Raw genomic sequence first — 24761 nt, forward strand, 5'->3', positions numbered from 1 at the left:
ATAGGTAAAAAGAGGCATGATCAGACCAGAGGAGGTGACCCATGGAGGCCTGTAGGAGGGTATCTAATAATGACTGGGAGATTAAAAATTAATCAAGTCTACTGTAAGAGTTGTGGGCCAATTGGGTAGCAGCTGTAATCTCTTGCCAGGGGATGTTTGATGCACCAGACATGTACCAAGTTTTAGGATGAGGGTATTGATGACTTACCTGAGTAGGTGTCCACAGATGGGACATTTTTTTTAAATGTATAAAATATCGGCAAAAAATATCGGCTATTGGCAGGAGAGGTGCCCGAAATATCAGAATTGAAAAAAAAATGAAATTGGTCAATCCCTAATAAAAATCAAGGTAGGGGGTAGTGAGAAATATGGGTTTCTCTCAAACCAATATTTCCCAGCAGAATGTAATGAGAAAGAGGAGGCAAAGAAGATGTTGGAAAGAGAAAAGGGGAGAAAAGGTATAGTAAAAAGGGAATCTGACAGCTTGTATACGAACATTTGAAAGTAATAGTAAGTTAAATTAAAAGTAATGGAATTTGAAAAAGAAGTATAAAGTTATTTATTTTTTATCAGTCTTCTAAGATGTATTATGATCACACTGAGCAGGTAAGAAAAATGCAAATTCCGTCCTAGGATCTAGGATTTTTTTTCCAAGGAGATTGAAACATTTTATTGTAGACATAAACATGCCTATGTTATCTGTAATCTGTGTCTGTTAGTATGATATTGGAAAACCTAGTCAGGCGTCCATTATTACATCTAGAAACATTCTTATCACATTTGCTGCTAAGCAACAATCTAACAAGTAGTGCATTTTATCAGTAAATTTTATCATGGCTTTAAAAAAAAAAAGTACAATGTTAAAAGCCATCGTTTTAAGGAAATTGTTTCCTTTAAAAAGAATCAAACTTATTAGCACTTTCTAACATTCTTTATAGGTTGGTTTACTTTTGGTGAAAATCTAATACTTTATAACGAAAGGAGCCAGTGGGAAACACAATCTTCAATTATTACTTTCAGCATAGGAATTATGAAATTTAGATACATCTGTAGTAACTGATGTGTAAATTTATATTTGTTTTGTACCTGTGCCCTGCTAATCACTGTTCTAATTTGGAAATCGTTATTATAATGACGTGACCTATATTTTGATAAAGCTTTCATGGGATAAAGTGTTACTAAACCCACAACAGTAAAATCCGTCAGCATATGCAGTAAAGCATGCTTGTTATACTCGCTGTGGAACCTAAGGGGTTAATCCTCCGCTTTCTGTAATATTCAGTATTTATATTTACTAACATAATTGCATTTCCATTTTCTGTGTACTGTGGGAGACCAGTTATAATGAATGCAGGGTCCTGGGTTTAGTAAGACTTTAATGGTTCCTAATAAAGGAACCGGAATGATAAAGGTAAATGTTGCAATAAAGTGACAATTTCAGTATCTAATATTGGACTGTGTAGTTTGGCACAGAATTGGCATTTGTGATGGGAACCATTACACAGACTAACAAGAGTGGTTTCTCTTGTTCATAAGGTATGTGGTTGAACCAAAGAAAAGACCCCAAATCACACTGAAACCTCCATTCATTCGTCAAGATCTGTCAGAAAGGCAGATAACGGTCAAGATCAGCGACAATGGCATCCAAGCTAACTTGCACCGTTCCAAGGTGATATTTTTGTAATTTTTTGGTAACTTTATGTAGCAGCAAATGTTTATGGCCTAACAGTTTTTTTTTTTATTTCCATTTCAGTCCAAAGGTAGTCTAGAAGGCATAAATGATATGTCTCTGGATATACAGCCACCTCTACCTCCTAAAGGTGACCCCACCATATATTCAGACCTGAAGGGACCTCTGGGAAATGGTGAAGGTATAGGCAAGTAATGTGCTTTATACAAAATTAAATGCCACTGGAAATTCTAAATTAAAGTTCACATTGTGCCAGGGCAGTGGTTATTAAAGCTAAACTTTTGGCGGAAAAGATTTGTGCACAGAGCACCAATCACATATATGTTAACTCTAGTAAAGCATATCCCCTGTACTGCTGGTTAAAAATCCTCCCTCCAGTAATGCCTAATATTCCCCACAGTTATTCTGGCACCGCAGGGGTTAAGAGCAGCTGCCGTGACTGTGGAGCATGCCACAAAACGCTGTTCATCTTCCACTTCCTTTCCCCTCGTGCATTCACAAAAATCCTAGTATTCTTATTTTAGAATGCAAGACATTCCATGAATGATCTAGGGTTGGATCACTGACAGGCTCCCCCCCCCCCCCCCCCCATCAATTTGCAGAGCACCTTGCATACTAGAAGAATTCTAAAAGTTTTGTGACCAGATGGGAGGACAGGAAAGGGAAGGCAAATTGAGTTCTTCACGCTTGCAGCCACTGGTCCTAGTCAAAATTATGTGTCTTTGTTCTCTTAAAATGTAATATTCTTACATTTCAAAGCCTTCTTTTTATCCATATGTAGAAATATCTATCTTTTTAATATTTTTTTGCTCTTCAAAATATTCACGAAGGGTATAGTATAATTTCTACTGAGGTCACAAGAGTGACAGAGTAACATTATTTGAATTATAACTTTCCCCTTTCTCAAGGTATATTTTAATATTTCTACTTTCAGATAGTGGCTTATCACCAAAAATGATCAGCCCTCCGACTCCAGCCATGTATAAATATCGTCCAGGGTTTGGAGCAAACCCCAAAGTTCACTACCATCCAGCTACAGAACAGGTAAATGGGAAATCGTGTACATCATGTGACATCCAGAACTTTGGTTGCATGGATGTTTGTTCTTGAAAATAATTCTAGATCATGACTTGACATTCTGTCTTTTGTGCGTTGTTTTTCAAATGCCTTTCTAACTCATGACTTCATGGGATACGTAGGAATTTTCTATGAAAATAAGGGCATTTTTTAAATGAGCAAGAATTGGTTGATTATATTTCCCTGTCTTAAAGAATGTTTATTACAAGTGAATTTGGTTTGGGTAGTTTTATCCCACACTGCACCATGCACCTGGCATTAAAGTCCAGTCTCATTTGGATGCAGTGGACAATTATGTATGCGTTTTAAGACCAACCCCAACAAAAGTTAAAATGTTTAGTTAACACAGTGGTGTTAAGAAATTATAATTTTTAAATACTAAGCTGACACAACTAAGGGGTTTGATAGTTCTAAACCATCAAGCAAGATATTTGACTGAAGTAAACCAGACTGTGGTCCATATGGGTGGAATCTGTTCTCCATTGCAGAGAGCTGCCATTCATGAGGTTGCACTGTCTAGCTGAGTGCCTGGAATAGACTAGCCCATATAGGTCCGTTTGAAGAAGAAGAAATGGCTTTGGATGGCCACCACTGCTTTTTATAGCAATTTAGGTAGGTAATATAGTGTCATTGTTCTCACAATGTACTTGTGTAGAATTATGGCTGTACAGTGCATGTAGCCATATGACTATTCCATTCTCACAAAGTGTAAAGACTGCTTTAGAACGCACGGACTGCTTTCAAAAAATCTAAAGCAATATTTTCTTTTGAGAAATTAGAACTTGTTGAATTTTCAATAGCTGGAAACCACTTTTTTTTTTTTTTTTCCCCATTAGACAATACTGTTTTACTCTTGTGTTGGTAGGCAAGGTAGCAAGAGCAGCTGTAAACACATGTTAAGGTATTTCTCTCATTCTAGATTGCTATGCAAGAAAATCTAAAGGACAGTGTTTTCTTGGAGGAAGATTGCCGCACTCACGATTATCAGTCGGAGCCCAACCTAGATCTCCAAGATTATCGCAAGAACTCCCTACATAAGTCTTACCAGTCATCCCCTCTGCAGCTAGACAGTTTCACTGCCAACCCGCGCTCACTTAGCCTGAAGAATACGGGGCGTCGTGAGTCTGTGAAGATTCCACTCCAAATGGTGAAATCTGAGGGTGACCCCAATACTCCATACAAGAGTGTATTTTCCCCCAATGCCCTGTCCAACCGCAATGGGAGCTTATCTTATGACAGCTTGCTCAACCCAATGTCTCCAGCATCTGCTAAATGTACTGCACACACTGCCGCTGGTTCTGTGGGATACCACTCACCATATATGTCTGCCAAAATGTGCCACCTACGAGGAGCAGAGCGCCAACCGGTGCAAAGTTTCAGCCCTGTACTGAGCAGGGCATCTGGACATCAGAGAGAACCTTCCCCTGTGCGCTATGATAACCTCTCCAAATCCATTATGGCCTCTATCCAGGAAAGAAAGGAGATGGAGGAACGGGAGAAGTTGTTACATTCTCACACAGATTCTGTGTTTGCAGACTCAGGGGTCTATGACACCCCGAGCACATACAGCCTACAGCAGGTCAGCTCACTCTCAGAGAATCCACGTGCTGCTCCAGGACGGTATGGTTCTAAGGACAATCTGCTGACTGGGGCGGTCACTTTCAGTTCCAGAAATCCTATTCTTCAGTCCTCTGTATCCTCTCTTTCCAGTGCAGTCTCCAGAGCACCTAGGACTTCCACCACCTCTTTACAGGCTGACCTAGCCAATAACAATATACAAAGTCACCAACCCTTACAAGGGCGAGTGAGCAATGGGTCATACAAGTCACCGGGCCATCAGGCTCCATCATCACCCTCTGGTATACCTAGGTCTCCCTCTTATGGGGGAGCAAAATCTGTTACATTTCTTAACACCATGGAATTTGCAGAAGGACCTTCCATTACGGGTCAAAGGTAAGATGCTCTGTGGTATAGATCTATATCTTTGGATTGCAAATGCATTAAATCACAATGTACTATTTATATATTTAAATTGTAATTGAATGTTATTAAAAATGACCTTTTCCTCTTTCAGCCTGCAGTCGCTGTAATTTTCTGTGAAATGCTATGCAATATGGCTACCTGAAGGTGTTCTTTACACAGGATGTGTACAGAACGCCCCCAGAAACATAATTTCCTACTTGTGTGATTGGCTCACTGGTTTTCCCAGAAGTCTGTACCAAAATACAAGTCAGTATTCAGGCATCCCCTGCAACAAAAATATATTTTTTGGTGAGATACCCCCAATAGGAAATCCCATCAGAGGATACAAGGGATACAGGCCCTGCAGTTTTCCTTATTAGAGCTTTGCTGGTGAAGCAGCCGTTGGATAATTAAGAAACCACTCCCATTAGACTCACTTTTGCCATGGACACAGACAAACACACAGGGATTTCCTCAGAATAACAGAAGGTAGGGATCTGCAGCAAAGGTTGTCAAAATCCTTGTACTGTACATATATCACCCAAAGAGGATGTTTTTTGGAGTTGCTCTTTAACCGCTTCCAGACCGCCTCACGCAAATATACTGCGGCAGAAGGGCACGTACAGGCATTTTAACGTACTTGTACGTTGCCCTTTAAGAGGCGGCTTGCGGATGCGCACGCCCGCCGGGAGCTCCATGATTGCGTGTCCCGCGGACCCATTGTCTGCAGGGATACCCACAATCGTCTCACGGTGAGGAAGAACGGGGAGATGCTAATGTAAACAAGCATCTCCCTGTTCTGCCTAGTGACACTGTCGTTGATAAGCTCTCCCTGTAATCGGCAGCTCTGATCAGTGACGTGTAACACACAGCCCCTCCCCTCCACAGAATCACTCCCTAGGACACGCTTATCCTCTTCAGCGCCACCTAATGGTTAAACCCATTCACTGCCAGTGACATTTTTACAGTAATCAATGCAATTTTTTTAGCATTGATCACTGTATTAATGCCAGTGGTCCCAAAAATGTCAAAATTGTCCATTGTGTCCGCCATAATGTCGCAGTCACAATAAAAATCGCTGATCGCCGCCATTACTAGTAAAAAAAAATTATCAATAAAAATGCCATAAAACTATCCCTTATTTTGTAAACGCTATAACTTTTGTGCAAACCAATCAATAAATATGTGTCAGCCTAAACTGAGAAAAAAAACTTTTTTTATATATTTTTTGGGGATATCTATTATAGCAAGTAAAATGCGTTTTTTTTTCAATATTGTCGCTATTTTTTTGTTTTTATAGCGCAACAAATAAAAACCGCGGAGGTGATCAAATACCACCAAAAGAAAGCTTGATTTGTGGGAAAAAAAGGGCATCAATTTAGTTTGGGAGCCACGTCGCACGATGGCGCAATTGTCATTTAAAGCGGTGCAGTGCTGAATCGCAAAAAAATGCTCTGGTCAGGAAGGGGGTAAATTTCTACTTCGGGGGCTGAAGTGGTTAATAACAAAAAGATATATGGTTACACATCATGGATATAACAATTAAACTAAGGAAAAATTTTGGTTCATGGTATTTATCCCCTGAAAACAAAGTAACAACAAAATCCTAGGGTCAGGTTATTTTTTTTTTCTGGATTTGCTTTTATTTTATTGCCATACTACAGTTTTTAAGCACAATGTTTCAGACCTGGGGTCTTCATAAGGTGTACTTGATGACCGTCGTAACCTACAAAATGTTTTACAGTTAAACTTGACTTTGTCTTACCAACCTTAAAAAAAAAGTCCCTAACTCTTCTCCCTGTCTTAAAATAAAAAACAAAAACCCATACTTGCTGGACTATGGAGTCCAGCGTTGTCTTGCTTGAAACAAAAACTCTCCCTTTGGCCCTCCAGCACTGCCATTTTTTAAATAAGATCCAACACATGTACAAACGTGTCGTGAGGCTCTTCCAGGTCTATGGGACCTTGCAGAGATGTCCGCCGCGCCTCTGTGCATGCAGGGGGCCAATGACATCTTTTTGACCTAGGCCAGAGCCAGAACGTTTTTTGAGAGAGGATGGAGGAGGCAGGAGAGCGAACCTTTTAAAATTTCTGCCTTAGGCTAGATTCACACTTGTGCGGGTGGTTACAGGTGCAGGACAGTGGGTAAATCACATTTGTTCCTGCGCCTGCAACCACCCACAGCCAAACTGCACTGCTGCTTTGCAGATTTGCGGGTCTACCAAGTATCTGAACTGGCAGCAAGTTTTCAGTTTCTGGAAATCATAGTCCTTCCGGCTGCGTTTTAAAAAAGGTGCAGGAATGTTTTTCTTACATGAAACACAGGCACAGTAACCCATTCAAAGGAATGAGCTGCTGTGCCTACCCAAACGCAGCTCACAGAGCTGCATAGATGTGAATCTAGCCTTCAGTTTTATTGGAATAAAAAAACATGAGTGTAATCTCAGAAAATATAGTTGAGCGCCACAATTTTGATTTGCCCAGTTTACGGACCTGAAATGCTTGATGGCACTCCTGCTGATAACATGTTAAAGATTTTCCAGCAGAAGGGTTATGGATATTGATCTCTGTTCATCCCTTTGCCCTTTTTTGAATTGGGGTGCATCCCCTTTAAAATTTTAAGTTTAGCCTTTTCCTTCCTTGTCTGCTGCATGATGTCAATCAATTTTATATTCGTAAAGCCAAAACTTTTTTTTTTTTATCCTTTAAAAAAATGCAAACGTTATTCACGGCTTTGTGTCACGTGAGGCAGTCTAGGCCAAATTATTAAGAACCAAAATATGTCAGCAATTTTAATTTTATGCAGTCACCTTGAAACCTTTACAATTGCTGTGTTATAAATAAGGTACCGGTAATTGGTGGATTGGGGTCAAATGAAACCTGTGCTGAGAAGAAAAAGTATGTTACTATTGCTGATTTCATTTTGGAAAATACCAATTTCATGCCCTTTTAGCTTTAGTAGTCTTGAGTCACCTACACAGAACAAGCTTGCATGGGAAGTCAGAGCTCCTGCTTTGCATACTTCTTCCAGGTCAATGAATCAGAAAAAAAAAATCAAAAGTATTGCATTAGAATGACAGCCAGGTAGGTAGGTAAGTTGCATATTTCTTTTAGTACATGTCTCGTAAAACTGTTTGTAATGCTGAGAAAAGATCGTTTTGTTTTTTTGGGGTTTTTTTTGCATGTGTTTTACCATGTTTAGATTTATTTTTGTAGAATAACTGTTGCTGTGCAGTCTCTCCCTTTGGGTGGATAGAATCTAAAGGGGTGACTGACTAGAGTCTGTTAGCAAACTTGAACAACATAGTCCTGTTTTTAATGGGAAGGAATAGGTATGTTATTTATTTAATTTTTTTTACGTATTTATGTGACTATTCTTTGTAACTAAGTACATCATTTATGGGAATGCGCTAGGTGGTGCCTTATCACATTTTCTAGAACTACATTATTTAAAAATGTGATGCATGTATCTTCCACTTATACCAAATAGACCAATTTCAATTTATCATTTTGTTTTGAATAACCTGGTCAAAGGGTTAGATTTTCTGTCATGTTTAGATTGCTATTTGGGATATTTCCTCTCACAACCTGTCCAGTGATATGCTGTCAGAGGAATGGAAAATTATGAAAATGGTTGAGAGCATCAAAAACACAGTGATTGTAAACCCCCAGTGGTTTTGCACAGAGCCCTGATCCTCCTTCTCCTGCACCTCCTCCTCTTGGGATCCCCCCCCCCCCCCCCCACCATTGAGTGCGCACCATAGCAAGCCGCTTGCTATGCGCAAATTTTGTGTGGGCTCACTTGTGCCCATAGCCACAAAGTGATGCTCGGCCCCGCCCCCCTCCCTTCTCACTGGCTGTGATTGACAGCAGCAGGAGCCAGTGAGGAAGGAGAGAGCTGCTGCTCTCTTGTGCAGAGCTGGATCGAGATTGGGCTTAGGTGTAAGTATAAGGGGGATCGGGAATTAGTTGCACTCAAGTTTTCTTTTACCTAAAAGTGTTACTAAACTCACAACAGTAAAATCTATGCAGTAAAGTATGCTTGTTATACTCACTGTGAAAGCTAAAGGGTTAATCATTTGCATTGTGTATAAAGGCTGTTTGATCCTGTCTCTCTAATCCTCCTCCTCCTCTTTCACTGTCTCCAAAAGAGAACCCGATATTTACAGAGCCAGGGGACAGACTGTACATGCTCAGTTTGGTGGGTATTGCGAGAGGGGAGTTTTTTTTTTCCTGGGAGAGTGCATGTAATCAGCACAGGGCCAATCAGCACTGTCCAGACAAAAGATCAGGGGAGAATGAAAATTCCTCCTACAAGCTTTACTAGGAACTGATACAGGTCGAAAGACTGCTATATACTGCTGATGAGAAAAGGGATTTATCAGTTTATATTTATTAAAGTAATTAAATTTCCATGTCCCGTGGGAGTCCAGTTAGTGTGACTACAGGTTCTGGGTTTAGTAACACTTTAATGCAGAGAAGACATTAAGGTTTAAAAAAAAAAAAAAAACTTCTTTAACCACTTGCCGACCGCCGCACGCCGATGTACGTCGGCAGAATGGCACGGGCAGGCATAAGGGCTTACATGTACGTCCTTGCCTGCCCGCCGGTCGGGGGCCCGATCGGGCCCCCCGCCCGGTGCCTGCGGCGGTCGGTATTCGTTCGGGAGCGATCCCGGACGAGGGGACGGCCATTCATTCATGGCCACCCCCTCTCGATCGCTCCCGGCGAATGAAAATGTCCGGTGACATCACTTCCTCTCCTGTAATGTAAACACAGGAGAGGAAGTGATGTATTCTCTCCTCTGTGTCGGTAGTTTTCGTTCCGGCACCGAGGAGAGAGGTTCGGTGAGTTGCACCAACACACCCCACATACAGTAGAACATGCCAGGCACACTCACACCCCCCCTTTACCCCCGATCACCCCCCAATTACCCCTGCCCCCCCAGTCACAGTGACACCAATTGTTTTTTTTTTTTTTTTTGCATTGGTGTCATTTGTGACTGTAGTAACTGTTAGGGCAGTTAGGGTTAGCCCCCTTTTAGTTCTAATGTGCCCCCCTAACCCCCCCAATAAAGGTTTAACCCCGTGATCACCCCCCGTCGCCAGTGTCACTAAGGCTGGGTTCACATTGCAGCGGTTTATGAGAACGAATGTGATTCGCACCGCACTGCAGTGCAAATCACATCCGATCTCTGTGCGATTCGAGTTCAGCCATACAGATAGTATGGCTGAATTCGTGTCGCACCCGCCGCAAATTCGCACGGGACCCTTTTTTTGCCCGCAGCAGAATCGGATCGCATGGGTGTTCACACCATGCGATCCGAGTTTGCAGATCGCACTGCGATATGCGAACTGATCTGGGGGTGTCAACATTTCACTGACACTCCCAGCAGTTCGCATAGGGCAGTGTGAACTGCCGCCGGGAGGCATGTGATGCGGGAACCCGCCGCGGATTCATGGCGTTCCCGCATCGCTCCAGTGTGAACCCAGCCTAATAAGCGATCGTTTTTCTGATCGCTGTATTAGTGTCACAGGTGACGCTTGTTAGGCAGGTAGGTATTTAGGTTCGCCGCAGCTTTTTATAGCGCCAGGGACCCCCATATACTACCGCATAAAGCCCCCTGATTGCCCCCTAGTTAACCCTTTCACCAGTGATCACCATATAACTGTTACAGGTGACGCTGGTTGGTTAGTTATTTTTTTATAGTTTCAGGGCACCCGCCATTTATTACCTAATAAAGGTTTAACCCCCTGATCACCCGGCGGGTGTCATTTGTGACTGTAATAACTGTTAGGGCAGTTAGGGTTAGCCCCCTTTAGTTCTAAGGTACCCCCCTAACCCCCCCAATAAAGGTTTAACCCCGTGATCACCCCCCGTCGCCAGTGTCACTAAGGCTGGGTTCACATTGCAGCGGTTTATGAGAACGGATGTGATTCGCACCGCACTGCAGTGCAAATCACATCCGATCTCTGTGCGATTCGAGTTCAGCCATACAGATAGTATGGCTGAATTCGTGTCGCACCCGCCGCACCCGCCGCAAACTCGCACGGGACCCTTTTTTTGGTCCGCAGCAGAATCGGATCGCATGGGTGTTCACACCATGCGATCCGAGTTTGCAGATCGCACTGCGATATGCGAACTGATCTGGGGGTGTCATTAACATTTCACTGACACTCCCAGCAGTTCGCATAGGGCAGTGTGAACTGCCGCCGGGAGGCATGTGATGCAGGAACCCGCCGCGGATTTGTGGCGTTCCCGCATCGCTCCAGTGTGAACCCAGCCTAATAAGCGATCGTTTTTCTGATCACTGTATTAGTGTCACAGGTGACGCTTGTTAGGCAGGTAGGTATTTAGGTTCGCCGCAGCTTTTTATAGCGCCAGGGACCCCCATATACTACCGCATAAAGCCGCCTGATTGCCCCCTAGTTAACCCTTTCACCAGTGATCACCATATAACTGTTACAGGTGAGGCTGGTTGGTTAGTTATTTTTTTTATAGTTTCAGGGCACCCGCCATTTATTACCTAGTCTCACTAGTGTACCCCTAAATTTAGGGGTGTCTACTTTCCAAAATGGGGTCATTTGGGGGGGGTTTGTGCCATCTTGGCATTTTATGGCCTTCAAAACTGTAACGCCCTTAGAAAGCCTGAAGGCGGTGCTTGGTTTTCGGGGCCCCGTACGCGGCTAGGCTCCCAAAAAGTCCCACATATGTGGTATCCCCGTACTCAGGAGAAGCAGCAGAATTTATTTTGGGGTGTCATTTCACATATGCCCATAGCATGTGTGAGCAATATATCATTTAGTGACAACTTTGTGTAAAAAAAAAAAAAAAAAATATTCAATGGGCTCAACATGCCACTTATCAATTTCCTTAGGGTGTCTACTTTCCAAAATGGGGTCATTTGGGGGGGTTTTGTACTGCCCTGCCATTTTAGCACCTCAAGAAATGAGATAGGCAGTCGTAAACTAAAAGCTGCGTAAATTCCAGAAAACGTACCTTAGTTTGTAGATGTGACAACTTTTGCGCAAACCAATAAATATACAATTATTGACTTTTTTTTACCAAAGACATGTGGCTGAATACATTTTGGCCTAAATGTATGACTAAAATTGAGTTTATTGGATTTTTCTAATAACAAAAAGTAGAAAATATCATTTTTTTTTCAAAATTTGCGGTCTTTTTACGTTTATATCGCAAAAAATAAAAATCGCAGAGGCAATCAAATACCATCAAAAGAAAGCTCTATTTGTGGGAAGAAAAGGACGCAAATTTTGTTTGGGTACAACATTGCATGACCGCGCAATTACCAGTTAAAGCAGCGCAGTGCCAAATTGTAAAAAGACCTCTGGTCATTTACCAGCAAAATGGTCCGGTCTGAAGGTGGTTAAAGCCCAACTCCAGGCAAAGTAAAAATCCCCCCTCCCCATAGTGGGCTGTGCCCATGCTACAAGAGTGAAATAAGTGAGGTCTAAGGGGCATAAAAAGCCAGTTTACTTGCCTGAACCTCCACTCCTGCAGCAGCCCACACTCCCCTGTGCTCCTGCAATGTTAACTGCACATCCATGTCATTGGAAGATATGCCCCTATATGCAATTTAATTGACAATTTAGCTGAAGATGTATTTCCAGTGTTCCAGACAAATTGGGATAATACCTGCTTTATATTTGTGACCTGTTCCTATTTACTTACAAAAAATTGTGTTTCGCTTTTTACGTTCTCTTTTCTGGGAAAAACAAAAACAAAACTGAAGTTCTTCTCACTATGCGGAGTAGGCTGGGGAGTTATTGAGACATTGTCCCTTCTCTTTCTGTATGTGGATCATGGCACTGTAATTTATTTTAATAAAAAAAAAAAAAAAAGGGTATTTAGATTTTTTTTTAAATTAAAATAAACTAAACCTAACAAACTGCTGTCACGCGACCCAGATCTTTCCCAGCTTGTCTGCAGGTAAACATAAGCAGGAGGAGCTTCTAGTCATCTACTGCTAGTCACATGTTCAAAATGAAAAAAAAAAACAGCCCTTGAAATACAGAGTAAAAATAAATATCAAAATGTTTTAAATTGGCATACAAATAAATATGTCAAACCAAATCTTTATTATTTTGTGGAAATAACATAGTGTGAGTGGATTTCTGCCAGTCACAGGTTGTCATCCCCTTTACTCCAGCCTGTATCTTAGCATAAGAGGGAGGCTAAGCCTCCATTAATCTACATGTAATATCCCACCCTCATTGTGTCTAGCTGGTTAGTGGGCATGGATGAGGGAGGGAGTGGTCCATCATTTACCACTGTGTATAAGCCCACACGTGTGACTCTGTAGTCACATGGGCTGCACAGATGTGATAGGGAGGACATGCGCCACATAAAAACGCACTGGGTATGTGCATAATTGCCACCAGAAGTGCCAACAGAAAGTGGAGATAGAAGACAGCAAGTTCAACCAGGTTTTTTGCAGAATAAAGAAAACAAATCTCATAGTGACCGAGCATGCGCCACATATATAATACAGCATTTATTGATAGTTTTTTTATGATGTGGGTTTAGTGACGTTTGAAAGCATAAAGAAATCAAAAAACAAACATGCCAATTGGTTTTGCACAGAGTGGTCCTGATCCTCCTCTTCTGGGGTCCCTCATGATGCTCCTGGCTCCTCCACTTCTCGAGTGCCCCATTGGAGAGCCACTCTGCCGCAGGGCACGCTCCTGTGTCCTGCTGCTGCATCCATTTACACAGACAGCAGGACTTGGTCCAGCCTCCCAGCTCCTGCGTCATTAGATTTGATTGACAGTAGCAGGAGCCAATGGCTGCGCTGCTATCAATCTATCCAATCAGGACCAGAGACAGCAGCTGAAGCTCATGTGCTTTTCCCCATCGCTGGAAAGACCGAGTTCAGGTAAGTAAAACGAGGGCTCTGGGGAGCTGCTGCATCAAAGGATGTTTTTCACCATGATTCATAGAATGCATTAAGGTGAAAGACCATGAGGGTTTACAACCCCTTTTAAGGGAATGGACCATACTCATATGAAAGTATTCATATGCTTGGAGATTAATTTATTTTAGTTTGAACATCCTGTTTTTGTAGTAACAAAATGTTCTCACATCATGTGTTTATATATCTATCGTTTTTTGCAATGTCGCATCCCTACAAAATTAACATTTTGGGGTCCTTGCTCACAGCTGCAAAAAAAAAAACAGCATTTTTATCAGTACAGTGTTTTGCTTGTTTTTATGTATCTGAACTTGCTTTGTTTTCTATGAGTCAGTGTACACCGTGAATAAAGATCAGTACATTTCGGATCTTTAAACCAAAAATAGAAAGATTTGCATCCATGGTCAGTAATTTAAGCATCTATTAACACATTCTATTACTGTAGAGACTCAACCTCATTTCTTAGTCAGTCCCCTGTACAAGTAATATAAACGCAAAAAAAAAAAACTGCAGATCAGCCTGGGAGCAAAGGAAATGTACATTTTAGCAGCTGCGGGGGCTGGTATTAGTGTTTCTTTTTGCTTTGTCTGCATCGGCAAAGAACAGCCTTTGTAAACGGTGGCACAAGTTAAGAGACATGTATTGAGCAAATATGCAAACTGCAATTATAAACCTTTTTATGCTAGTTCCCTGGCTGTGATGCCATTCCCACATCATCCGTGCTCTCTGTGACACTGAGCACAAAAATACATGCAACTCAGGAGTTTTGCATATTTTACTGCATACTTGTTCTATTTTGAATCCAGAAGCAGTCAGGCAAGTAGCATTTTTAGCCTGCCAGGAGTGGCAGTCCTACATATGTTGGCTAACAAAATGCTTATGTGAAGACAAAACGATGAAAAAAAGCATTGCTTGTTTGTAAATGTCCCCATTAGGAGAGTTGCATTTATCTTTTGAGTAAAAGTTGGCCAGCTTGGTCCAATTAAGAATGATGTCATAATAAACAGTCTGTGGGGATCCAAAGGCAATGAGCTGTAGAAAATCCCCAAGACACCAGTAACACATCCATTGCCTACATTCTGTACGTTGTGAAATCTACACATGGCCTGAATAGCGTTTTCCTTTTCAAACCAAAAAAATCTAACTATTGTTAAATGATGTAGGGCATTGTAAATGTTCAGATGAATTATTCTGAGTTTGTTCACTGCATGTGTTTTAGCAGTGATCCAGTAATTAGTACAAAAGGCAACTAGTGTTTTTAGCAACAGCATCCTCTGTTTCTGTCGGTGCAGATTTCTGTTACCCTGAACTCACGTGGATGTTGAGAAACAAAGCTATTTAGTGAAGAGCATCCATCCAAAGCTGCTTGCACATATATTAACCACTTGCTTACTGGGCACTTAAGCCCCCCTCAGTCCCAGACCAATTTTCAGCTTTCAGCGCTGATGCACTTTGAATGACAATTGCGCGGGCATACAACACTGTACCCAAATTAATTTTTATCATTTTTTTTCCCCACAAATAGAGCTTTCTTTTGGTGGTATTTAATCACAGCTGGGAGTTTTATTTTTTGCTAAGCAAACAAAAAATGCAAAAAAAAATCATGTTTAATAGTTTGTTATAAAATTTTGCAAACAGGTCATTTTTCTCCTTCATTGAAGTGCGCTGATGAGGCGGCACTGATAGGCTGCGCTGGTGGGCACTGATAGGCATAGTTAAGGCGGCACTAATAGGCACAGATAAGGCGGCACCGATGGGCACAGATAAAGCGGCACTGATGGGCAAAGACGGGCACAGATAAGATGGCACGGATGGGTGGCACAGATGGGTGGCACTAAGGGGCACTGATAGGTACCACTGATGACACTGATAGGTGGCACTGATGGGCGGCACTGCTGGGCACGGATATGTGGCACTGGGGTGCAGCACCTTTGTTTAGGCAGACTGTGGGCACTGCTGGGTGGCACTGTGGGCACTGCTGGGTGGCACTGTGGGCACTGCTGGGTGGCACTGACAGGGGGGACACATTTTTTATTTAGGCAGGCAAAGCAGGGGGCAGGTGGGCACTGGCAGGGCTGGCCGTGATCAGGACTGATGTCCCGATCACGGCCGCCGGTGATCGGCTTTTTTTTTTTGCTGAAAGCGCGAGGAGGAATAATAGCCGATTACCGGCTCCGTTATATCACATGATCAGCTGTCATTGGCTGACAGCTGATCAAGTGATAAGGGGTCGGCGATCGATCCCTTGCACGGATCGGTGATCAGGCGAGTCTCGTAGACTCGCCGATCACAGAGCGCGCCGCGCGCGCCCCTCAGGGGGCGTGCAGGCCGCTCGTGCACGGGACTACGTCAATAGACGTAGTCCCGGAAAAGGAGATCCGCGCTGTAGCCGTCATTCGGCTATAGCGCGGGTCTCAAGTGGTTAAAGTGGTTCTAAGGCCAAAGGTTTTTTTTATCTTAATGCATTTTATGCATTTAAATAAAAAAAGTCTGTGTGCAGCAAGCCCCCTCAGCCCCCCTAATATTTACCTGAGCCCCATCTTGATCCAGCAATGTTGCACAAGAGTCTCGGCCTGTCCCTGCTCATTGGCTAAGACACAGCAGCGGGCACCATTGGCTCCCTCTGCTGTCAAAGTAGGTGAGCCAATGAGAGAGAGGGGGCAAGGCCGAGCCATGACCCTGTGTCTGAATGGACACACAGTAGTGGCTTGGGTACCCCCCATAGCATGAGGGACCCGGGAAGAGGAGGATCTGGGTTGCTCTGTACAAAACCACTGCACAAAGCAGGTAGGTATAACATGTTTGTTATTTAACCACTTCAATACAGGGCACTTAAACACCTTCCTGCCCAGACCAATTTTGAGCTTTCACTGTACCCAAATGAAATTTTTATCATTTTTTTCCCACAAATAGCGCTTTCTTTTGGTGGTATTTGATCACCTCTACGGTTTTAATTTTTTGCGCTACAAATAAAAAAATACCGAAAATTTTGAAAAAAAAAATGTTTTTTTTGTTTCAGTTTCAAAACTTTGTAAATAAGTACGTTTTCTCCTTCACTGATGGGCACTGATGGGGCTACACTGATGGGCACTGATAAGGCGGCAATGATGGGCACCAATGAAATGGCACTGATGAGGTGGCATTGATGGGCGGCACAAATTGGCACTGATAGCTGGCACGGATTGGCATGGATGGGCGGCACGGATTGGCATGGATGGGCGGCACGGATTGGCATGGATGGGCGGCACGGATTGGCATGGATGGGCGGCACGGATTGGCATGGATGGGCGGCACAGATGGGCATGGATGGGCGGCATAGATGGGCATGGATGGGCGGCACAGATGGGCATGGGTGGGCACTGATAGGCGGCACAGGTGGGCACTCATAGGTGGCACAGGTGGGCACTCATAGGCGGCATTGGTGTTATACTGTACTAATAGATGCCAATCAGTTGGGCACTGATTGGCATCCATTGTGCTGACTGGCATTCCCGGTGGTCTAGGGAGGATTACCTTTTCCCTGGTGGTCTGGTGGCATCCCTGGTGGTCCAGTGTGGGCATCCTAGGGGGGGCTGTGCTGATAATCGATCAGCACAGACCCCCCTTGTCAGGAGCAGCGGATCGGCTCTCCTCTACTCGCGTCTGACAGAGCGAGTATAGCGAGTATAGTGTGAACCCGGCCTTAGTGTTACCTATAAACTGTTCAACTGTTGAACAACAAACTGAAATCTTTTAGGTGTAGGGAAATGAAAAACTAAAATAATATGGTTGCATAAGGGTGCATAATTAGTTTAAGTGTGTGTGTACACACCCTTAAAGTGGAGGGCCACCCTAAAAAAAAAAAAAAAAAATACATCATCATTCTTAAAAAAAATAAAATAAAAAAAAAAGAGAAAAAAAAAAGTTTTACTCACCAGAAACCCTTGTTGCTACGCAGTCTTCCTAATCTGCCTCTTCCTATTCCACTGCGCTGTTTCTTCAATGTCTCCTCCTTGGCGAGCAGCCCCGTTGCCTTCTGGGACATGTGTGTGTCCCAGGAAACAACGGGCCATTCACAAAGGGCCGTGCGGCTCATACATGAGCAGTAGGAAACGGGCAGTGAAGCCGCAAGGCTCCACTGCTTGTGTCCCTTAGTTAGGATGGAGGCACCGGCAGCCAATGGACGGATCGGCCTCGGGGCAGCATACATCGCGGGCTCGCTGGACAGGTAAGTGTGCTTATTAAAAGTCAGCAGCTGCAGTGTTTGTAGCTGTGGCCGGAACACCCCTTTTAAACGAATACTTTTTTGAAGCATCTTTTGATTTTATAACAGCACTCTTTTGGGGATGAATCCATGGCACATCTTGACTTGGCAATATTTGCCTACTTTTAAAATCTGTCAGATTGCGAGGGTATCTCCTGTTCACAGCCCTCTTCAGATCTCCCCACAGATTTTCAATGAGATTCGGGTCTGCCCTGAAGTTTTTGTGCTAATATTTAGGAGGCTTCAGATGTGTTTTTGCAAAATTTAGCTGGGCTTGGATGTTTTTCTTCATAAGAAAAGGCTTCCATCTTGCCACTCTACCCCATAGCCCAGACATATGAAGAATACGGGAGATTGTTGTCACATGTTCCGCATAGCTAGTACTTGCCACGTATTCCTGCAGCTCCTTTAATGTTGCTGTAGGCCTCTTGGCAGGATCCCTGACCAGTTTTCTTCTCATCTTCATCAATTTTGGAGGGATGTCCAGTTCTTGGTAATGTCACTGCCATATTTTCACCACTTGATGACAGTCTTTACTGTGTTCCATGCTATATCTAATGCTTGGAAATTCTTTTGTACCCTTCTCCTGACCGATACCTTTTAACAATGAGATTCCTCTGTTGTTTTTGAAGCTCTCTGTGGACCGTGGCTTTTGCTGTAGGATGTGACTAAGAAAATGTTAGGAAAGACCTACTGGAACAGCTGAACTTTATTTGTGGTTAATCGGAGGCACTTTAAATGATGGCATGTGTGTACGGACTCCTATTTAACATGAGTTTAAATGTGATTGCTTAATTCTGAACACGGCTACATGCCCAGTTATAAGCAGGTGTGCATGCTTATGCAGCCACATTATTTAAGTTTTTGGTTACATCAAATGTGGAAAAAGTTCTAAAATGATTTATCTTTGTCTAATTTTTTTACGTCACAGAAATCTGACATTTTAACAGGGTTGTGTAGATGTTATATGTCCATTGTATATCTATGCACATATAGAACTAGTAATACCAACATTTACTGTGGCATTTTTAAAAGATTGTATTTAGAGTATTTGCCCCTTTTGTCCATATCAAAGACAGAGTTACATAATGCTGTGGCATTTCCCAAGCAAAGAACATTGGAGATAATTTACAGTTGGCAATTTGTCTGACTGTTTGACGGCATCGGCATACTACATTTCACGTTTTAATTTGAAGTATTAAGTGTAGATTTGTCAGGGTTGAGAAAGGTCTCCTTTACTGTATTGGTTCTCAAATTTGTGCTCAAGTTTATCAATCGCATCACTCATTTAGCTTAGTGTGTGGGATGTGAATATCCCAAACACAATGGCTATTGGTTGCAATTGCAGACAGAATTGAAAGATGCTTGGGCCGATAGACTAAAAAAAATTGTGGATCATCGATCAAATAATTGTGCAAATATTCACTTCAGTTGTCCGTTTTTGTCAGACATCTCTGCAGATGTTTGGGTATTCAGAGTTAACAGAAATTTGCTTTTCACATGATTGGTTAATTGAGGGGAATATTCATACAATTTTTGGGAGGGTATACAATACCCTATTCAGTTTTTTCTTTTCGGCCAATGATTGGGGGATGGTGCCTTGCATTTTTACAACACAGGACTGTTTCCCCCCTTTTTTTCTAAACTTGGCATTCCATTTATTTATATGCACTGCAGCTCATCTGCTGTGCATAGAAACACAGGGAGACGTATGCAGCTGCAGAGCGATGCAGAAAAATGCAAATGTATTGCAGTTTCCCACACGCCTCTGCCCCGGAGTGTGGAAGTGTGAACTGGACACAGCCATTGTACAGAAACGCGCAGCTGTCTGCACAAGAGTGAACCAACCCTGAGTGAAGTTTCTGTACTCCTTTAGACTATATCATGGAACACCACAGCATGCCATTGTATAAATTCAGTTTTTACTTGGGCAGATGAACAAAGTTTGCATCTATGCCACAATTTCGATTTAACACTTTGGTTAGCTGAATATACCCTGTCTTACCTTGGAGCATAAAGGGGCACTGAAATATGTAGATGGGGGGATGAAGAATGCTATGGGATTTGGTAAACTACACCCCCTAGCCATGATCAACTTCTCGTTCAGCACATCCCCTAGATCTGACTCCTGCATTGCTTACTCTGCTAAAAATCTACAATCAGCTGCCACCCCCCTCTCTTTTTGATTTAGGATAAGCCCCCAATCTATCTACTCAATCTGTGTATCTCAATTTGGTTTGTACTCTTGTCCCTTCACCTAAATAATGTTTAGCTCCCTCCCTGCCCTTTCTCATTGGCCCATGAACTGCCCCTGCTCGGCATTCTCTCCTAGTGAGCTGCATTTAGCTGTCACTTCTCTCTCTACTTCACTCCTCTACAAGGGCCAGGTCTTGCTCAGCCTCTTCTCATCCCTGTCCATGATTGGCTACCACTGTGTTTGCCTACCCCCAGCAACAATCCTCTTCGTGTATGCCCTCACCTCTAATGGTCATGCTCAGACACCACCTTCCTATTTTATCTGTCTATGGCCCGATTCCACTCTCCCTCTCCTCACTGTGTCTGGTTGTTTTTCAGCCCATGCTCTACTACTTCCTTTTTCTTTTTTTAAAGATAATCAGTCCACTGCAGCTCTTCTCTTTTCATCTTTTCTCTTCCTTGTCCCCAATTGGTTGTTGTTTTGCCTTCTCTTGCACCCACCTCTGGTCCACAATCAGTTGCTTGTCTTCCTCCTTTTCTTTCATCCACAGTTCATAAGCAGCTGCAGTTCATGTGTGTCTTTCTCCCTTCCTGACTTCACTTACCTGATTCACCCTTGACATATGTTTTTTCTACCCACCATAATAGATGACTCAAGTTGGCACACTTGACCAAATAATGGGCGTTTGGCTAAGCTATTTTATGATTAGAAAGTGGTGCATACGAGTGTTTAATGAAATAGTCTGAGGCCAAAAACATTTAATGTGACCAGGCACATGTTTGCTAATCAATATGAATGTATATCCTTGTAAAAGTTTATTTTCCTGATTTAGGTATTTTGCATGGAAAAAAGTGGAAAGTTGTAGTCATTTTCCTTATTTGAATAAATACTATTTAATCTTCTCCTCTCTCTAGGGAGGACCTGAAGATGCCTCATAATAAGATAAATGGACAGCCAAAGGGATTATCAAGGCCTGAATGTCGGCTGGGATCCACGTCAAGCTCACAAAGCACCAACACAGTGAGTCCTTCCAGGCATTCTAGTGTTAAGAAGGTAACAGGAGTTGGAGGCACTACATATGAAATATCCGTGTAGCACTTGACATGCCTGAAGGTGATAAACTATTATTATACAACGCATATTTTCTGACCGTTCTGAAGACTTTTAACGAAGGAGAGCATTCTTAAACGGTCAATGGGAGCTTTAAATGTGACTGATGAAGGACCTCAGATTATGAAAACAATGGTTATTAAAAAGAAGACTTTGGTCATATTTGGAGGAAAAAAAGAAAAATTAAGCCATTGTACGTGTGTCTGTCAAACATGGAAGAAATGTTTTAAACTTGTGATGTGAGAAGAGTGGGACAACTATTTTATTTTTTTTATTTAAAGTTATTTTAGTTTTTTTCTGATTTGCAGGGCTTGTAGTAATGGAGCAGAGTGAAAGAATAACATTAATGAAAGATTTCCTAAAATCTGTGGATCAAGACAAAAAAACTGCCCCGGGTGTTCTGTTCACATATTGACCATGGTGTGTGTGTATGAATGCATGTGCTTGAAAATCTGTTATTTCAGGGGATTATGCAGTAAAATATACTGTTTTGTTGTGGAAGGTATATCACTCAAAGATTGGCAGAATAGTGTGCACTCAATTTTCATCCAGTTACTAATTGAAGCCTGTTGCTTTCTGGTTCTCTTCACCCTACAGCATCCTATGCTTGCAGTAACTGTATATCTTGAAGACCTCTATAGGAAAAAACAGGTGATAAGAGTGGCATGCTAACAGAACGAAATGTTGCATCAGTGCGTGGGATAGGAGGATCATTGTAATGCTGCCACAGGTGAGAATAATAATCACCTTACCCTGCCAAACTGCCATTGGTAGTGCTTCCTTTAAATGATTCCAACCACAGGCACCTATTGGCAGTAGCCATTTTGACCGTAAAGTAGTAATATGATGGCAACATATTATTACTTTGTGCATTCAGAGGCTAAATTATCCCATAATAATTCTTTGTCTGTTTTTGTACAACCTGTCCACCCAAAAAATAAAACTTTGGTAAATGTTTATTTACAGATATTTTACAGATAATTTTTATGGTTTACCTATGTCATGTATTGCCAGTAACGAGGGTTTCATTTGTATATTTAAGTATTAGAGCAAGAAAATACAACACAAACAATCTGTGAAACTGCAGCATATTTTTTATTCAGGAGCAGTTTGTAAATTTTACATTTATTTTATATATGAACTCTTGCAAACATGTTATTTTGTGTGAGTGCGTGTATGTGCATAGTGTATGTGTGTGTTTTTTTTTTTTTTCTCGTTTTTTTTTTTTTTGCTCTGTTGCCGTGGTACATCAGTGTTATAATACATGCAGATGTTATCCTGCCTTAACCATCGCCTCTGAATCAAGGGGTAAAGCAACGTGGTGCTGTGCGAATGCTAATTTTCGTAGTGGGCTGCTCCTCTACTTGCCAATGTAGTGAATCAAATTCTTGATAAGTCAGAGCAACACTCAAACATAAAGATCTTTACCATATTGCTATTTATCAAGGAGATTTACAAGGTCAGTGGTTACTTCCAAGTAACAGAGGATGAAGAATTTGAAGAGCAAACAGAAGTAAAAATATGCTGAAGCACGGTTTACAGTCAAAGTACCATTTGGAAAGAGAAGTCCTCAATTTCCGATCTATGAAAAAAATACTCCTAATAAACTATTTATGAACATTGGTCAGAAATCATATTTGTTATATTTACTCTTTTTAAAAACATTTTAATGTATGCCATGTGTCCCTACCAACATGGATATTCTAAAATATGTTCTTTTTTATTTATTTTTATTTTTTTTAGAAGGTTAGGGCTTCATCTGGGTAATATTGCCCTTTGTTGCGCAAATAAATGGAGCTATAGCACATAGCAGCAAGTAATCATTCATGTCATGTTTCTCTCTTTTTTTTTTTTTTCCTGGTTCATGTTATCAAATGAAAACTGAGACTTAGTTATTATGCTTTGCTCCATTTTTTTCCCTCTTCTGTTTTACATGACATTTTTCCTAATTTATTTTAATGAAGGAAATATTCTGCATTTACTATGTTTGTCTTATCCTCATAAGGGTGTAACAGATTTTTGAAATTGGACTATTTTGAGGTAGATAAGAAAATTAAAAAAACAAAATTGGAAAAGAGTTGTCACAATTTTTCCTTGGTAGCTCATATTTTATTTTCCGGCTGTTACATAATTTTTTTTTTTTTTTTTGCAGCAGACAGTATTAAGCTGCAAATATGTTGGATAAACGCACAGACACTTTCTAATCAATGTTTTCACCAAGCTTTTTATACAGATTATTGAATGGGTGGGGTAGGTGTGGAACAGAGAATGGAGCTGCTAAGGAATGGCTTGAAATTTAAATAAAGACTATCTGGGGGTCTAAGAGAAGTGCATACAAAGTGTAAGTAGTACTTTTTTTTTGGTCCCAATCTGGCTACAAGTCCCACTGTGATTAATTTCTAGGAATCGCAGTACCCTTCTCTTATAACCGTATTAGATATTTACTTGTACACACCTTAGGGGAATTCTGTATTATAGCGAAAACTAAAAGTTGGCTAAGGGTCCTGAAAACTAGTCACATGAGGACTTGGACAGTGGATTGAATAGTTCAGGCCACACAGGTAAGGATGATGTGCTTGCTGCTCCCTGAACCAAAGTCTCTCTTTTTTTATTCTTTTCTTTTCTTTTAGTGTAGTATTAAAGACGTTCTAAGTGCAAAACACAATAAGATAAATTGTCTAATATTGTAAGAAGCATACTTTTAATTCATTAGAGAATAGATCACTGTTGCAATGCCCAATTCCCAGTAAATGGCTAGGTTAATTATTGGTGTTGATTGAGTTACAAGATGGCGGTCTCCAATGGCCCAAGAAAAGTGTGTGTGTGTGTGTGTGTGTGTGTGTGTGTGTGTGTGGGGGGGGGGGGGGGGGGGTGCGTGCAGGGGGTCCTTAAGCAAACTTGTTACGATAAAAGTATGAAAAACTTTATTATTGACTTGTTTAAGCTGCATGTTCCATTATCCCTATATTTCCTTAAAGGGTTAGTTTACCATTACAATTTTTTGTAAAGGCGAATTGACGCTTGACTCCCCAACACCCCTTCACCACTGCACTTATAGTATCTCTGGTGTTGCCAAGCTGGTCAGTGCCATCACTGTGAGGATGCTGACCAATCAGAATAGAACTGGTCCATGCCGGAAACACTTCACAGAAGAGCATTAATTGCTCGACTGGCTGTGGGAGCTCAGACATCTTGGCAGCCCTGGTAGTAAATACAGGGGGGTGGGGTGAAGAGGGTATTCTGTGTTAACGTTTATATTTTTTCAGTAACGCACAAAACCTTGGAGACTCTCTGACTTGCTTGTTTAGGGCAATGACACTGCGTCTAGCCATACATGCATAGATTTCTCTCGACAGACTGCTTGAATACAAAAACTGCCAGGATGCAGTCATTGTTTGGCCAACATCTTTCCACTTGGCTCCTTAAATTTTTTTTTTTTTTTCATTTGAGCCATGTATGACCGGCTTAGTGAAAGATAGAGATGACAGCAATGAGGCTTTCAGCTTCAAGCCAGCAGTAGAAAATGTGATATTTCTATGTTGACAGTTTC

General features: G+C 41.8%; 1 protein-coding gene across 1 annotated transcript in view; it reads left to right on the forward strand.

Moving 5' to 3' along the window:
- The window catches only part of ZDHHC8 (zDHHC palmitoyltransferase 8), a 122609-nt gene extending 99578 nt beyond the window's left edge, over positions 1 to 23031 (forward strand). The window contains exons 7-11 of the mRNA XM_077461717.1: positions 1537 to 1669; positions 1754 to 1871; positions 2625 to 2734; positions 3687 to 4720; positions 21016 to 23031. Coding sequence (XP_077317843.1) covers positions 1537 to 1669; positions 1754 to 1871; positions 2625 to 2734; positions 3687 to 4720; positions 21016 to 21196 — 1576 coding nt within the window. The 3' untranslated portion in view covers positions 21197 to 23031. The remainder of the gene's footprint in view (positions 1 to 1536; positions 1670 to 1753; positions 1872 to 2624; positions 2735 to 3686; positions 4721 to 21015) is intronic.
- Positions 23032 to 24761: the final 1730 nt, after the last annotated feature.

This window comes from Lithobates pipiens, unplaced genomic scaffold (assembly GCF_037356315.1).
Source record: "Lithobates pipiens isolate NorthernLeopardFrog02 unplaced genomic scaffold, aLitPip1_a1.2 Scaffold_3, whole genome shotgun sequence".
Classification (NCBI taxonomy): Eukaryota; Metazoa; Chordata; class Amphibia; order Anura; family Ranidae; genus Lithobates; species Lithobates pipiens.